This window comes from Tursiops truncatus, chromosome 1 (genome assembly GCF_011762595.2).
Source record: "Tursiops truncatus isolate mTurTru1 chromosome 1, mTurTru1.mat.Y, whole genome shotgun sequence".
In the NCBI taxonomy this organism is placed as follows: Eukaryota; Metazoa; Chordata; class Mammalia; order Artiodactyla; family Delphinidae; genus Tursiops; species Tursiops truncatus.
The window spans coordinates 154428845-154445859 of NC_047034.1; the positions used below are offsets into that span (position 1 = coordinate 154428845).

The window sequence follows — 17015 nt, forward strand, 5'->3', positions numbered from 1 at the left end:
ACTATCTTTTCTATGGGCAAAAATCTACGTATTAGCTCAGAATCTGGGCCTTTAACCAGTAGCCGACAGTGAAGTCAAACCCGGGTGCATTCTCCCGGAGAACTGCACAATCCCGGGAGGGCCTGTAAGCGATGCTTCTATGTGACATTGAAAGGACGCGCTGCTCTCCGTCTGCCTTATCTCCAAGTTTGGGTAATTTTTCTTAAGACGACAGAGCTCTGCTCCGCTCCTCACACCAGCCCCCACCTCGTGCCAGCTCTTCTCAGCCTAGCACCTGGCCCCTCCCTCTTCAGCCAACCCCCCTCTTTCCCTTTGCCCCCTGCCCTCCCCAGCTCACCGTGCCCCAGAGCTAAAGCTGGCAGGAGGGGCTGAAGCTGGGCTGCCCCCATGCATTAAGGCCTGTCTTCCTGGCTTTTAGGCCACTGCACCAGACGGGACATGACCTGGCCCACAGACAGACAGACTGACTGCTCCTAGGAGGCAGGGGGTGAGGGGGCCTGGCTGATGGTGTGGGGCAAGGGTAGAGCAGAGGACAGCTATACTCCTTCAGTCTCAGGCAGAAGAGACTATTTTAATTTAATTCTTTTATCCAAGTGTAGTTGATTGACAGTGTTGTATAAGGTGTGCAGCAAAGTGATTCAGTTATGCATGTATATCTATATATCTATTCTTTTTCAGATTCTTTTCCATTGTAGGTTATTACAAGATGTTGAATACAGTTCCCTGTGCTATACAGTAGGTCCTTGTTGTTTATCTGTTTTATATACAGTAGTGTGTATCTGTTAATCCCAAACTCCTAATTTATCCCTCCCTCACCTTTCCCTTTGGTAACCCTAAGTTTGTTTTCAGAAGAGACTGTTTTAAAATACCCTCTCTGGGGGGATAAAATCCTCCCTTCACCCTCCCTCTGGGTAACTTGGAGATGCCCAGACGCAATGCCCTTTGTCTTCCCAAAGCGGACGTCCCCCAACAGAGGATGACGGTCATGACCATTATCAAGCTCCTTTGCTGTTCCAGGCTGGGCATTTGATGTCTACTGCTTCACTGGGGCCTAAAGAGGAGGCATGATCCCCATTTTGTAGATGAAGAAACAGGCTGAGCAGTGTGTCTGAGGTCCAGCAGAGTAAGTGGGGTCAGCCACCAGGCAGGCTGGCTGGACTCCTCCACGCTCAAGTTGACTCCAAGCGCAGTGCTCCCATGGGTGCTCCATCCTCACTGCTGAGCCTCACCTCCACAGGGCTCTGCAGGGAGCTGCGGCTGCTCTGGGGCCCCAGCAGGGAGTGTGGGAGGTGAGGCTGGAACTCACAGCCAGGCCACACCTTTGTTTACTGAAACTCTCTCTGTCAAGGATCTTTATGCATTAGACCTGGAGCCCTACCGCTACTCAGGGGTGAACCTGACGGGATTCCGGATCCTCAACGTGGACAACCCCCATGTCTCGGCCATCGTGGAGAAGTGGTCCATGGAGCGGCTGCAGGCGGCTCCCCGGGCAGAGTCTGGCCTGTTGGATGGAGTGATGATGGTACTGCGGCCGGGAGGGCCAGACCTGGGGGCTCCCCTCCCTCCCTCCTTCCCATCATTCCTTCCTCTGCCCCTCTGTTCCTCCCTCCCTCTTTCCATTCCTTTTCCTTCCTTCCTCCCTTCTTTCCTTCCTTCCTCCCTTCTTTCCTTCCTTCCTCCCTTCTTTCCTTCCTTCCTCCCTTCTTTCCTTCCTTCCTCCCTTCTTTCCTTCCTCCCTCCCTTCTTTCCTTCCTTCCTTCCTCCCTTCTTTCCTTCCTTCCTCCCTTCCTTCCTTCCTTCCTTCCTCCCTCCCTCCCTCCCTCCCTCCTCCCTCTCCTCCTCCCTTCCTTCTCTCCTTCTTCCCTGTTTCTTTTTTCCCTCCCACTACTTTCCTTCTTAAGACCTGCCCTGTATCTGCCAGACCTTGGGCCAGGGGCCAGGGACACAAAGGAATCAGACAGAGTCCCACCCCAAGTGTGGGAGTGCAGGCACGGAAACAGATGGTTACAGAGAGTAGGAATAAGGACTAGTGGGTGCTGGGCACGGGGGACTTTCAGTTGTGGCTGGCAGGAGGCTGGGGAGGCCGGAAAACTGAAGGTGTGCATGGGGCAGGCGATAGCAGGGACAACGGCACGGGGTGGCGGGGCCTGGCAGAGAAGGTCTGAGCTGCGGAGGGAGGGAGTCCGGTGTCTGCAGAGTTGCAGAGGCAATCCGAGCTTGGCTTCTCACTCGGAGCAGGGACACGGTCACCTCCAGGGTCTCAGGGCCTTTCCCTCACCAGGACCCCCTTGCCTCTGGTCGGGGAGGAGAAAGGAGACAGGGCAGGGTGAGCTGGGGACTCTCGGGCCCGAGCTACTCTCAGGCAACCCTGGGCCTCCCCTCCAGACTGACGCGGCCTTACTGTACGACGCCGTCCACATCGTGTCCGTGTGCTACCAGCGGGCGCCCCAGATGACCGTGAACTCCCTGCAGTGCCATCGGCACAAGGCGTGGCGCTTTGGCGGCCGCTTCATGAACTTCATCAAGGAGGTGAGTGCCCCCTACTCACCAGGACGGCGCCAGGGCCATATCCTGGGGGCCGCAGAGCAGTCAAGGGCCCAAGTTTGGGAGTCAGACAGCACTGATTTCCAATCCACGTGAACTTGGGCCAGTCGCCTCACATCTCTGAGCCTGTTTCCTAGGGTGAAAATGGGCTCAATAGGGACCAATCTAGAGGATGACTAAGGGGCTGAGTCTTTGGCGTATAGTATGCGTTCAGTGGGCGGTCGGCGTTGTCAGCAGGACAAAGAGTGGGCTTTAAATGACAACAGATGAGGGTCTTTGCCTCCAGCTGTGTGACCTCAGGCAATCTAGGGAAACTTGCTGAGCCTTGGCTGCCTCATGGGGATGCTGTGAAGACGAAATGAGGCACCATGTGGACAGTGCTTAGTCCCGAGGGCAGAGGAGGCCCATCGGCCAACTTCCCAGCCAGGGTCCCTGCTGGGACCCGGCTCTCCTGGCACCATGGCAACCATGAAGAAGTCCCATCCATGGAGCTGATTCAAAGGAACCAGAGAGCAGAATCTGTCCTGCTGCTGAGAGGATGACCATGGAAATACACAGTGCCAGAGTTTAGTTTCAGACTCTCCATCACTGTTCTCCTTACGGATGGCAGAGTTTATTGTTCACATTTTACAGACGGGGATGCTCAGGCCTGGGCTTGTACCTTGGCTCCATCACAACAAGCTGCATGACTTTGGGTGAGATGCTTAGCTCTTTGATCCTCAGTTTCCTCAACTGTAAAATGGGTATAGTAAGAGTTCCTGCTGCAAAGCATTGTTGAAAAAACAGGGTGAAAAACTATGTGCGAAGCATGTAGCCCAAGGCTAGGCAGAGTCAAGTCCCAGTAATGGTAGGTGAGGGAGGCTCAGGGGGCCGAGATCTAGGCAGGGTTACTCTGGGTCAGAGGGAGTGACCTGTCCAGGGCAACAACAAGTGCAGTTAGGGGAAGCCCTCTAGGAGGGCTCCATATAGACCACCTCTTTGCAGCCATCACGATGGACCAGGAACGAAGCAGTCTGCTTTGAGAGTTCATTCATTTATTCACTACCTATTTGTGCAGGTCTGCTGGGTGGCCGGCACTGAGCCATGCGCTGGGGATCCAATGGGGCTAAAACAGACGGGCCCCTGCACGGACAGAGCTCACCGCCTAGGGAGACGTCCATCAAGTCATCCCATTAATGAACGTAATCCCATATGCAAAGGAAGGCAACACAGTGAGGGTAAATAGCAAAGAAACCCACCACTCAGCAGACAGAGCAGCTTGTCCGGAGGTCCCAGTTCACCATGACTGCTTGGGACGAGGCCAGTGACACCTCCTGTGTTTTAGAAAGACACTAAAAGGCATACGGCTTTAAAGTCTGATGCACTGCCTTTGGGCTTTTCTCTGCCTCTTACCAGCTGTGCGGCTTTAGATAAATTCCTGGACATTCCCGAGTGTTAGTTGCCTCACCTGGCAAACACCAGCTAGTAGTCATCATGAGGGAGCACTTCTATCCTTGGCACCAGTCCCCTCAGCCCTAGAAGGGGCTCCAGTATCAGATGTTATGGTAGAAGAGGACCACGAGAGTCCCTTCTCATCCTACCCCTCAGAACTGCGGAGGAAGTCTGATTGTCCGATGCCCTGAGCGAGGCCTGGCTGGCCTGGGCAATCACCTGCTTGTTCTCTGGGAACTCGAAAGCCTGATTTCCAGCCCCATGAGCCTCCTTCCTCGGCAGGCTCCAACCCAGTCGCTAGAGGTTGGCATGGGTTTCTCAATGACGGAGGCCACAACCCTAGGACCCTTAGGAGCCAGACGTAAGTGTCTTTGAAGCTTAACTACTTTTTAGCTGTGTGGCCTTAGATAAGCTACTGAACCTCTCTGTGCTGCAGGTCCTCCCATACAATGGAGATAATACCAGGTCTGTTGTAGGTGTAAGTGAGTTGTGGTGTGTGAAGCACTTAGGGCAGCGCCTGGCACAGAGCAAGTGCCAAGCTGATTGGCTGCTCTTACTATTATTTCTATCATCACGACTGTCGTCACTCTGGCTTCTTGCTCCCTGGTGGGTTTCCAGCTAAAGAGGATCTCCAGGCCCCAGAGCTTCAGGGACGTCCCCTACCCATTCACCCTTGCCCCCCGCAGCGCTCGAGGCTCAGTTCTGAAGCCCTAAAGGGAGCAGATGAGTCACTGTCGTGCCACAGAAAGGGTAGCCTCCTTCTCCACCACCCCCCAACCCGGCACCGGCACCGACCGGCCCACACTGGCATACCTGGCCCTCCTGTTTCCTGGCCCCGGCCCAGTGAACAGCCCTTACCACTCACTCTTCTTCACAGTCCTTTCACAAACAACTTTGTCTCCAGTCCATTTTAGGGAAGTGGAGACCGAGGCCCAGAGCAGCTGCGGGGCTCCCTCATGGCCCTACAGCTGGCCACCCCCGGGACCCAGGTACCCTGCCTGAGCCCAGTACACCGTCTTCCCTCAGACCATTCCCAAGTTGCCTGTCTCCCCATCTGCCTGCGTGACAGTAAATCATTTTAAAGACTTGGCATTTCCGAGAGGAGCTGGAAAATACCAGGCCGGAGTTCAGAGCGTGTGAAGCGTCTTTCATTTAGCAAGTCCTGCGTGGCAGCTGGAAGGGGCGGGAGGGCTGGGAAATGTCACGGGGAGGAGCTGCCAGCGGCTCCCTGCCCTGGCCCTGCCCCTGCCCGACTGCCCACAGACAGGCCACGCACCTGCTGACATTTAATTCCTCTGTAGCTGACAGGGAGGAAGGCTTCCCTCCAGTGCAGGTTTGAAGGCACCTGCTGTGATTTCCCTGGGGGCTGAGAGGTAGCCCAAGGGGGGAGGGGCCCCAGGCAGAGGAGGGGGAAGGCAGAGGGGCTGGGGAGCGAGCCTCAAGGAAGCTGAGCCTTCCTGTGAAGTCATATACAGTGGCCTTCACCGTCACCGATGCATTTTTTTAATTGAAGTAAAATAATGTATAACATTATGTAAGTTTCAGGTGTACAGCGTTATAGTTCCACATCTGTATACATTACAAAGCGATCACTGCTGAAGGTCTAGTTACCATCCATCACCATACAGTTGACCCCTCCGCCCTGTGTGCCCATGCCCCAACCCCCTTCCCCACTGGTAACCACCAATCTGCTCTCTGAGTCAGATGCATCTTTAAATCTCCGTCCCCAACCCCAATCTCCAGCTCCCTGGGCTTCATAAACTCTCCCCAGTCAACTTGGGCATGATGACCCCAGCTCTTCAGCTCCACTGAGCACAGTGAGAATCTGCCCGGCACCACCATTACTTGGGACCCACAGAGTTCAGTCCCTCTTCGAGCCTCAGTGGCCATGACTGTAAAATGGGGGCAATCATGACACCCACCTTGCAGGACTGTGATGTGAAGTGGATGAGCTCATGCAGGGAAGCTAATCACGGATGAGCCTTCTGTGATAGGGTTTTTCCTGAGGCCTCAGGCCATGGCCCAAGTGACCATCCCTCCCCCTCCAGCCAAGGGCCAGCCCTAATCCACGGAAGCCCTATGGAAGGAGGCTGACTAAGGAAAAACAATAGCCGGGGTTGTATATGCCAGGCACTGTGCTAAGCCCTTTATGCACTTTTGTTACCACCCGTGAAATAGGTCATTTTCCTCTTCCCGAAGCTCAGAGAGGTTGGATGCTTTGTGCAAAGCACTCCTTCCATCCCCTTTTGATTTCCAGAGTCCCAGAACCCTCCTAGGCGTGCCCCTCCGCCTGAGCTAATATAACACATGCCTGTCTACACGCTAATACACAAGACTTGACAGTGCCGGACAGCTGCCCGAGTGCTCGGCCGTACGCTGGCCTCTCACCGTTGTGGCCTCTCCCGTTGCGGAGCACAGGCGCCGGACGCGCAGGCTCAGCGGCTATGGCTCATGGGCCCAGCCGCTCCGCGGCATGTGGGATCTTCCCGGACCGGGGCACGAACCCGTGTCCCCTGCATCGGCAGGCGGACTCCCAACCACTGCGCCACCAGGGAAGCCCTCCCGTGGGTTTTAATGTGGAATCTATAGATAGGCCTCCAGGGATCTGGGAACCCGTGAACTTGTGGGTCGTATTGTGAGTGCAAGGGGAACCTTCAGCCATGGAGAGGCTCTGGAGCCCTCTCCAGGATCTGCAAGGTTCATGACCCCAGGGGGGTGAGGAACCCACGGGGCCCACACACCGAGGCTGCTGTGGAGGCTGCATGAGGCGAGCAGTGTGAAGCCCCTTGTATTGCTAACGCTACGGGCCTGCAGGCAAGGTGTATCTAGAAGGGGAGTCGGCAAGCTTTTTCTATAAAAAGGGTCAGGTAGTAAATATTTTGGACTTTGCAGACCAGTCTCTATTGCAACTATTCAACTGCAAAGTTGCAGCTCAAAAGCCGTCAAAGACAATAGGTACACCCTACGGGCGCGACTGTGATCTCATAAACTGTTTACAGAAACAGGCAATGGGGCTTCCCTGGTGGCTCAGTGGTTGAGAGTCCGCCTGCCGATGCAGGGGACGCGGCTTCGTGCCCCGATCCGGGAAGATCCCACATGCCGTGGAGCGGCTGGGCCCGTGAGCCATGGCCACTGAGCCTGCACGTCCGGCGCCTGTGCTCCCCAATGGGAGAGGCCACAACAGTGAGAGGCCCGCGTACTGAAAAAAAAAAACAGGCAATGGGCCCATTTGGGCTTTGACCCATAGTTTGCCAACCCCTGCTTTAGAAGATGGAGCCCTTCTTAGTTTGGGTCCTGTTCCTTCTCTGAACCTCTGCCTGCCCCTCTCTGTGTTAATGATGCTAAAGGCAAGAAAAAGTAGCAAAAGGACCATTTATTCAGGTCTTAGGTTGTACCAGGCACTGTTCTCCATTTTTCAAGGGACTTAACTCATTTCGCCCTCATAGCATTTTGGTAAGATGGGTAATATTATTAGTTCCATTTTACAGATGAGGAAACTGAGGCAGCGAGGTGAAATGAAATCCCAGGTCCAACTGGGGTTGGACCCTGTATTCTGACCCCAGTTCTTAACCAGGGCATGGGTGGAGCAGGGGCAGGGGTGGGAGACCTTCTCTGTCACCCCCGGCTCTCTGGGGGCTACTCCCAAGTGTTTGGTCCTACAGCCAGAGCTGGCTTGGCCCCTTGGCTTTCTGCCCCTCGGCAGGTCTTGCCTGCCGCGGCCTGCCTGCCTGCCTCCTTGCCTGTCTCTGGGGACCTAACATGGACTCCCCCTTCTCGTGGCTTCAAGGCGGGGGCTCATCTGAGCGCATCTATGATCGGTGTTGTACATGAGAAGGTGCGAGTGTAAAGCTGGCTGAAGAGCATAATAGAATTTATGGAAATTGCTGGCTCGTACCACAGCCCTAGCAATGATGGAGGTGATTATTAATTAATCATGGTCTTGGGGGAACAGTATCAGTGCAAGGAGTAATTAAAATGAAGCATTGTACAGTTGTACCGAATGATGATTTATGAGCCCGAGGAATTGCTGCTCTGCCCTCTCCCCTCCGGCAGGCTCAATGGGAAGGATTAACGGGAAGGATTGTTTTCAACAAAACCAGTGGCTTACGGATGGATTTCGATCTGGACATCATCAGCCTGAAGGAAGATGGCCTAGAGAAGGTGTGTGGGCTCAGGAGTGGGAGGGCAGGCCAACAAGCAGAGGCTCTTTAAATCCCCTAACCAGACCCCAGGCAGAGACCCAGAGCGAGGGGGCAAGACCCAGTCCATCTGCCCCCTTGGGACTCAACATGACCCAGTGTGGCCAGTGCCTTGGCCCATCAGAGAACATGAAGGCCTTCTCAGACTGGAGGGGGGCAGAACCCAGTGGCCTGTCCATGGCAGATACCCAAACCATCACCCTGTGAGCAAGGGCCATCAGAGATGCTTACCCTGGAAAGGAGATGGGAGGCTCAAGGGGCAGACGGACTAAGTCCCTGCAGGGCTGTCATGGGGCAGAGGGACAGACATGTCCTTAGGTAAGAGAAACTTTCTAATGACTAGGGGATGCCTGCATGGGGAGTAATGAGCTCACTGTCACTGGAGACATTTAAGCAAAGACTGAACAAAGCGATTGCTTGTCTGGGGGCCTGGAGGTGATTCTTACTCTTGGAGAGAGGTTGAAGCAGGTGGATTCTGAACTCCCCACTGTACGCTTCTAAGGCCTCTGTGATTCCGGGGAATTTCAATGCAGAAAGCAAGCCCATGGGGCTGGGCCTCCCATCTGGTTGCCATAGAAATGTTTGTAATGGGGCCGATTCTGATCCCTGGGAACCTTCAGCATATTCTGACAAAGTCAGGTTGCTGACCTGAGAAGGGAATTTCACATTAGCCCCTGATTCTCAGCATTCCCTGGGACCTCGGAGCTAGGGGCTCAGCCACACCCTCTCCCACAGCAGGCTGGTTTCTGGGAGCCCCCAGGGCACCTCTCCAACCCTGGGAGAGGGGGGTGTCTAAAATGCAAAGAGGCCAGAAGTGAAGCGGCCACCCCTGATCCTTCAGGAACCCTTGATTCCTCTGCTCTCCTCCTCTGCCCTCTCTGGTCCGGGCCTCTTCCTTGGATTATTTTAACACCCCAACCTGGCTTCCCACCTCCACTCCCGGGCCCTCCAGCCATCCTGAGTGTACAAACAGATGAAGCTCTATCCTGCCCTGGGAATGAGCATGGCTCCCCAGTACCAAAGCATTCAGTATCAGTCCCTCACCCGGCCTTGAAGGCTCTCCAGGAAACGCCCCGGTTGCCTCTCCAGGCCTAGTCTCCACTGCCCCATCCACAAACGTTCCCCATGGCCCAGTCATACCCACTCCCTCCTGCACCTCCAGGCCTTTGCCCTTGCGAGCTCCCCAGTTGCACGAGTAGCCTGTTTCCTTGGTTCATTCCCACAGTCATGGACCTGGCTCTGCCTGTGTTGCACTTTGTGGCCAAGGTGACTTCATTCAATCCTGAGATTCCCACGGACTCATGGGGCCACTGTGCTGGGGCCGGGTGGCCAGGGCAACCACTCTTCTGCAACTCTTTCAGCCACATACAGCATCAGTCCCCTAAGGACAGGCGCTGTGCCCTCTGCTCCTAAGATGATCGCGGCCCGTTGGTCCAACCCTATTCAAACTATAGCTTATCAAGCACTCTGCCAGCTCCTATTTAAACTCCTGCAGTGCCAGGTAGCCCCCTTCCTCCTCTGGCAGGACTACTGCAATAGTTGTCACTCAGTCTGTCTCAGTCGCTGTCTCAGCTCTCCATCTCTGGGGATAGCCTAAAATTCTAAGGATGGCAATTAGATGGCAGGTATGCCACCACCTCCCACTCCTGCACCTGTGGCAGGCATCAGTAGTTGCCCATCAGAGCACTCTTGCCATCTGAGCCTACCCGCAGCTCCCGCCAGCCCTCCAGCAACAACACAAATCAGCTACTACTCGAGAAAAACTCTTTACTATACCTAGACACAGGTGGCCAGATTGAGGGCGGAGAGCCTCTGAAGCCTGGGTCCTCCTCAGTCTTAACTGTTCTCGCAATCCCACGGCACCTGGTGTCCAGCAGGTCCTGCAGTTGGAGCTCAGTAGATGCTTGCTGGGGTGAGGGCTCCTGCTGGTCACTTGGCCGCCAGCCAGCTGTCTGTTGAGCACCTCCTGCACCCAGGCCCGCCGCTAGGGTCCCTCGTGCTGGGCTGGGCTCTGAGCTCAGCCCCCTTGAGAGAAGAGCCTCTTTGACGCTGTCTGCTTGTCTGCTCTCCTCTTGGCTCTGGGGGCGGGGTCTGCATAGACAGACATGCTGCCCGGAGAGGGTGCTGAGCCCCCAAACACAGCTGCTCTGCCTCTCATCACTTCTGTTTGCTAAGCCGGGTCATAACTGATCCAGCCAGCTCCAGCCGGTGGCTTTGGGGGGATTAAGGCAGAATTACGCAAGCATAATTACATGTCTCTCTGCTATGCATAGCTCTCTTAATGGGATGTTTGCATTCGGCCTCCCTGTTTAATTGATTAAGTTTCCTGAGTACCCCACCCCAACTGGGACAAGGACAGAATGGGCAGGCCAGAACCTTCCTTGAGAGAGAGGAACTGCGATGGACACAGAGCTGGGCAGAGTTGGGTCCCAGAGGATCTTCAATAGGCCCAGGGCTTTAGAACGATTTGTAAACTTGATTTTCCCTTGCTTCCCTCCAGCCCCAGGCCTCGTATCCACAAGGGCACCATGGGGACAGAGGTTATGCCACCTCGGCCAGAGTGTCTGCCACCATTAGGTGTAAAACCACAAAGCAAACTGCCTTCTAAGCGAGTGGCATCCAGTGCCCCCAGTGAGGGTTTTCTACTCTATTCTGCCCCCAAGTAGCTGCAAAGACCAGCGTCCTGCTACGCCTGCGTTCGTGCACGTGACACACCTCGTTGTCCTTCCACAGATGCCTAGGAGACATCTCCCTCGCCCCAGGCCCTGTCCTGGGCTTTGGAGGGCATCTGGCCCCAGAGCTGGCACACGCTGAGACCCAGTGAGCAGCTGGGTGCCCAGGTCTTCCCCAGGAGGCGGGAGGCCCCCCAGGCTCAGGGTGACTCTGTCCCAGGGCAGGACCTGGCCCTAACCCTAACTGACTTCCTCATGGCGTCTGCTCCATCCCAGGCCGGCTTCCGCTGTGCTCCCTGGGCCGTCTTTATGTTCATTTTCTCCCTCTGCATTTTCCCTTCCAGCTGTGGCGGGTTTGCTAGCAAATGGGGAGGTGGCAGAAGTCAGGAGACTGAACACCTTGGGGTCTTCCTCTGGGAAGGAGGGAGGCAGCAGGGTTGCCAGAAATGTTGGCTCGAAACACATTAGCAATGACGCTACTCATGAAGGATGGGAAGGAGACGAGGAGGTTGCTGGCGTGGAGAAAGGACGGAGAGACCACGGACTCAGCCTCCTGTTCTCCATCTGTCTGTCCATCCAGGTTGGGGTGTGGAGTCCTGCCGAGGGGCTTAACATCACGGAGGTTGCCAGAGGCCGAGGCCCTAACGTCACCGACTCTCTGACGAACAGGTCCCTCATCGTCACCACTGTGCTGGTAAGAGCTGCAGCCCTGCAGGAGGGGCTGTGAGCTGGGGCGGGCTGGCCGTCGGGGTTGGAAAGACCTCTCCATCACCCCACCCAGCACAGGCCAGGCATCTCTTATGAGGCTGCTGGGAGACTGGAAGATGGGGGAGGAAGGTGGAAACATTGAGGGTCCCTCAGAAAGCCCCCAGCGAGCAGATGGGAGACAGCAACGCTGCTCGTGGCCACAGGCCAGAGACCCCAGGAGGTGGCTGTGAGCAGCCTCTTCCCAAAGGCAGAGCAGGCCAGCCCTCCTGCCTCTCTGGGACCTGCTTGGCCAGCCCTGCTGCAGAGGCCTGTGTGTTTGCATCTCACTCTCACCCAGTCCCTGAGCCCCTGATGCCTGATAGGAACTGTGATGGGTAGAAGGAAGGAGGGGTGACCTGCCTTCTGCACCAGGACTTGGGGTCCACCTCTTCCACCCCAGTTCCCAGGAAAAAGGCCCTTCCCACTGGTCCCCCCAGCCCGGCAGGTGCTGGGAGCCCACACACGTGCCACCGCCCACAGTGTCCTGTCCCGAGTGCTCCTGGCCACGGCTATGACCTTTCTCCCTGCCACCCTCCCTCCACTGCCCAGGACTGAATAGTGCTTCCTTCTTCTGACCATTTCAACCCAAGGAATGGCTTTTGGGGTCTCCCAGGCTCTGTGAGTCTTGAAACTCAGGGCGAGCAGAAGGACACCCAGGCTGCTAGCCTCCTTTGGCCAGTGCTGTGCCCACTCCACGTGCACCAGCCCCACCTGGAAGGCCTCCAGGGTGTCCGGAGGCTCAGGACTCACCCTCTCAGAGACGTAGCACTGCTCTTGGGGCCCAAGCTGGGCCATGTAGTGGGGAGGCAGCCTGATCACAGCCCGGTGGATTCTGACCAAAGGCCCTTCGAGGACAATTTTGGCCCTGGTCAGCTTCTCCTTATAATGAAGCAAATATGATTGTCAGGACCATGTGCTGAGGTCACTTTATACCAAAAAAGGGGGCTCAAGCTGGTTTGGCCAGGCCCTACTGGACGGTCCTATGCCCTCCCTCTAGGGCCAGGTATGTGCTCAGTGGCTGGGTGGCGGACACCATGGAGGAAGAAGGGATGTAATAGCTAAATCCCACCCTCCCAAGAATCTAGTGAGCAGCAGACTCCAGGGGCACCGTCAGCTTCCAGGGAGCAATTGTAGCCTATGGCTGTCATCCCCAGTCTCCAGGCTTATGACTATTAAGAGCATCCACGTTAAAGCTGATGGAGACCTAGCAGTTCTGAACATGCTGCTGATAGAGCCAGAGGAGATGGCTGGGGAGACACCTCTCAACACCCACCTTTCGGGAGTGAGACCCTCACTGGCATCTTCCCCAAAACCAGACATCCTGCCTGCCTGATTGACATTTTGTTAACTAAAAAAATATAAATATCAAGCTATAAAACCAGTAAGTCGAAAGATCTCATCAGGAACAGGGGAAAAAATTGTAAAAACAAAAAATTTAGAGATGAAAAATAAAATAAGTCTGTAGTTTATGACATGGAGGATATAGCCAATATTTTATACTAACTATAAATGGAGTATATAACCTTTAAAAATTGTGAATCACTATATTGTACACCTATAACATAATAAAAAATAAATGAAAAAGAATAAAGCAAAAAATAAAGATTAAAAAGACATGAAAAGAGCAAAGGGATTAGAAGGAAGTGTGATGAGCAATTAAAGGAATATTAATGTGGATAAAATAGAAAAGATAAAAGGAAAGTTGAAAGAGAACAAAATAAAGGTGACAAGGAAAATAATAAAGAGAAAAATGAAAATAAGGAATGAGATTAAAAGGAAAGCTACCAAGACAGACAAAAAAATAAAATAAATAATTAACAGCTCTGGCTAGAGAAGGCGAAGAATGTAAACCCAAAATGTCAGAAAGCAAAAGGACGAAAGTGTGAGAAAGCTAAAATATAAAAGGGTAAAAATAAACTAATAAAAAGGCGGTCAGAGATTAAAAGCAGAGCTGCATACAATGCGAGATATAAAGAAAACACTTTTCAGAAGACGAGATTGAAAAAAGGTAAAACGGAGGTGCTCAGAGAGATCAGGAGAGAGAATTAAATGAGTTGAGTTGATTCAGCCACAAAACAATACTCTAACGGTAAGAGGGGAGCTAAAGATAATATACCAAAAGGGTGCAAAATACACACACCTCCAGTGACCACAGGGTTAAATTTTATTAAAGTGACAGCAGCCCGGTTTCAAGGGCATAAGACCCTTCTGCAAAGCCACAGGGAATTTATCTTCAGCTGCAGAGGTAGAACCGCGCAGTTATTCTGTGCTCTTCTCACAGTTTCTTGGGCAATACTGGAAGCTTCTTGCAAAGGTCCTGACCTGCTGCACTCAGTTGCTCACTGAGGGCCCCGCCCACATCGTCCAGCTGGCTCTCAGCACCCCAAGGAAGGAGAGAAGCCCCGCTGGCTGGCAGCCTGGACGCAGCTCCGTCGGTTCCCCTGCCCTTCATCCGGGCAAACGGGAGCCCAGCAGCTCTTGGCGACACGCAAGTGTGACCAGGACACAAGGGCCAGACTGTGACGGTTAAGAGACTCAAACCTTTGGGTCTGAGTCCCGGCTTCACTGTTCACTAGCTGTACGACCCTGGAAAACTGCTTAGTCATTTGGTGTCTCTGTTCCCCATCTGCGAAAGAGAGGTGATAATAATTGTCCTTACTTCGTGGAGTTGAGAGGATGAATGATTAATAACAATAAATGGCACAGAGTGTGTGCTGTCTAAGTAATGGCTGCTCTTGTTATTATTGATTATAAATCCAGTCCCCAGTAAGCTCGGGTTTTAAGTAAGCAGAATGAGAGTTCTCGAGAAAACCTCTGCTTCCATCCATAACCAGGGCCCTGAACTTCACTGAAGATTGACCCCCGACCATGGTCACAGAGCTTATCTCTGTCAGGGTGCATTATAAACTCTGAGCTTGGACTTGAATGTCTTTAAGGCCTGGTGGGCATTCCCTGGCTCACCACAGACCCCACCATTCCATACTGCTTACTCCTGACTGCTTCTTATACGGGCATTTCCTGACTGGTCCCTGCAAGCGCTAGGGTTTGTGACCTCCTGAGCCCCTCGTAGCTCTAATCTCCTGCTGATACATAAAGCTCCACATCCCAACCGCCACCTCAAGGTCTGAGCCCTTGACCCTGACACTGTGATAGTCCCCTACCCCTGGGCTCCTTTGCCTTGGCCTCTGACATGGCTGCTGACCCACTTGAAGCAGATGTCCCACCATCCTCACCCCATTATCCAGGGTCAGATACTCGCATGGTCTGAGAGTGACCCATGATCCAGCTTCCTCCAGCCCCACTGTCCAGAGATCATGGATGGTGGGGTCTACTTCTTCCCTGAGAGAAGCCCAGCCTTTCCCGGAGGCAGAGCGGGGACAGAGGATGTGACACACAGCCTTTACACTGGTCCCCAAGAAACTCTGTGTGTCCAGCTGAAAATGTCCTCAGAGTCTCCTAAAAGTCTCAGCGTGGTCTGCATGTCCCAGAGCCCTGGGAGGGGTTGGTCAGGGTACAGTGCTCTCAGCTTGGGCTTTTGGGGACAGCAGCACCCGTTGTGGGGAGTGTCCAGCCCGGCCCAGCCCAGACGCTCTGGCTGAAAACCCAACCCCAAGCTTGGCAGCCTGAAAGCAGGGCCAGCACCTCCCACGGAGAGCACTGGCCCCGCCTCTCTGGAAGTGTGTTGTCAGGGCAACAGTGCTTTGAGTGACAGGCAGGTACCAAGCCTGGGTGCAAGAACATCCCCCAGCTTTGCCCTGGAGAACAGGGCTGGACCTGAGACCCTGATGAGGGAGTCTCTCCTCCTCTTCTGGTCCCTGGGATCTGGATGTGGCAGAGAACACAGGGAGATACGGGGGCTGCCCCCAAAGGCCCCTCTCTCCTCCTCCATCCTGAATCCCGGGGTTAGGTGCTAAGGTCGCATTACCCTGGACAGACAGATGGACAGAGCCCGGACCTTGCCCTCTCTGACCCCTCAGAGCCACGGGCTCTTCCCCCTTCCTGAGGCGGAAGCAGCAGCAGCAGCAAGAGGCTGGAAGCCTGCCCTCCCCACCCTCTCCCTGCCAGGCCCCAGCTTCTGCTCAGGTTCGCTCTTCCGTGAGCTCGTGAAAAATTCATCTGCCCAAAGCTCTGCTCACACACCAAGAAAACACACTCAACTCGCTCTGGGGGGCCTGCTTTGGAAGGTTCAGGGTTCTTGTGGCTGCTGAAGTGAGCAGTGGTGTCGGCACGCATGTGGGCACCTGTGCAGGTGTGGGATTGGCTACACACAGGTGTCTGGACAAGCACCGTCCGGTGTGTTTGTGCCATGTGCGCATTGTAACCCATTGAGGTGCAACTGCTAGGCAAGCCGGACCTGCACACCTGGCACAAGAGAGGAGAAGCTGGGGAGACCAGGATGTGGGCCGGGAGAACCATCCCAGGCCAGGAGCCACTCTAGGCTCCACCTGCTGGGAGGACTGGACTCCTAATGCTCTGTCCTGGTTCTAACTGGCAGAAGCCGAGGCCTGGGGGCCGGGGTCCTTGGCTTCCGTGTCTGAGCAGGTCAGACCATCCGAGAATGCGGTGTATTCGTGCCAGCGGCATTGTGTGCATACACAGCGCATGCGTGTGCAGGTGTGTGTTGAGATGGCCTAAGCCAGGAGGGGCTCTTAGGTAGGTAACCCTTGGCTTTCCCCACCCCCCCCCCGCAAGGCACCCTCTTCCAACTCCACAGGTCCTGTCACTCGGCTCTCATGCTGGTGAAACTAGACTAAGAAACTAGACTAAAAGCCCTAGCAATGAAAAGTAGGAAAAGGTTCTTTTTCTGGCCTCTTGTTTCCTGTGACTTGTTGCAGAGAAATATTACCCCCATTCCTACGGCTGTTCTCCCAGAGCAATAGGAGAGAGCGAAGTCATGAAATTGAGGGCACCTTCACTGAGCAATCGATTAGCAGCCGAGAGAGCTCGTGAATTGGCTGTCTGGACATTTCCAGTAATAAATTGTGAAATAGTCCATGAATAAGTAGTTGGCGGAGTTCAGAATTACCCCCTAGGACATGTTGCAGGTCTAGAGACCCATTACTAAGGCGAGCACCGTTTTAATGCTCTGGGCTTTGGCTGTTAATATGTATGCCATCCGCAAAGCACTTCCTGAAATTAATGGCATTTTACAGCTGCTCCAAAGGCAGCGTATTTATATGAAGATGTATAGATTCTGGGGCTGGGGTGGCTTCGCAAATGAAGTGCTAATTTGAGAGGATAGGGCCTGGGAGGGTCTCGGAGAGAGGGTCAGGAAGTGAGCTATCTCAGGGACCTTTCCTGAAATAGCTTTCCGCTGCTAGCTATGATTTTTAACCTTTGGTGACATTGGGCATGGTCTCTAGGCTGGACAGGTCACTTCAATAACAGGTCACCCCGTGCCCAGAAAGATGATAATGATATT

General features: G+C 54.2%; 1 protein-coding gene across 1 annotated transcript in view; it reads left to right on the top strand.

The window, feature by feature from the left end:
* The window catches only part of GRIK3 (glutamate ionotropic receptor kainate type subunit 3), a 107496-nt gene that overhangs the window by 42404 nt on the left and 48077 nt on the right, over positions 1–17015 (top strand). Inside the window, exons 6-9 of the mRNA XM_073803606.1 lie at positions 1349–1522; positions 2386–2529; positions 8029–8136; positions 11427–11540. Coding sequence (XP_073659707.1) covers positions 1349–1522; positions 2386–2529; positions 8029–8136; positions 11427–11540 — 540 coding nt within the window. The remainder of the gene's footprint in view (positions 1–1348; positions 1523–2385; positions 2530–8028; positions 8137–11426; positions 11541–17015) is intronic.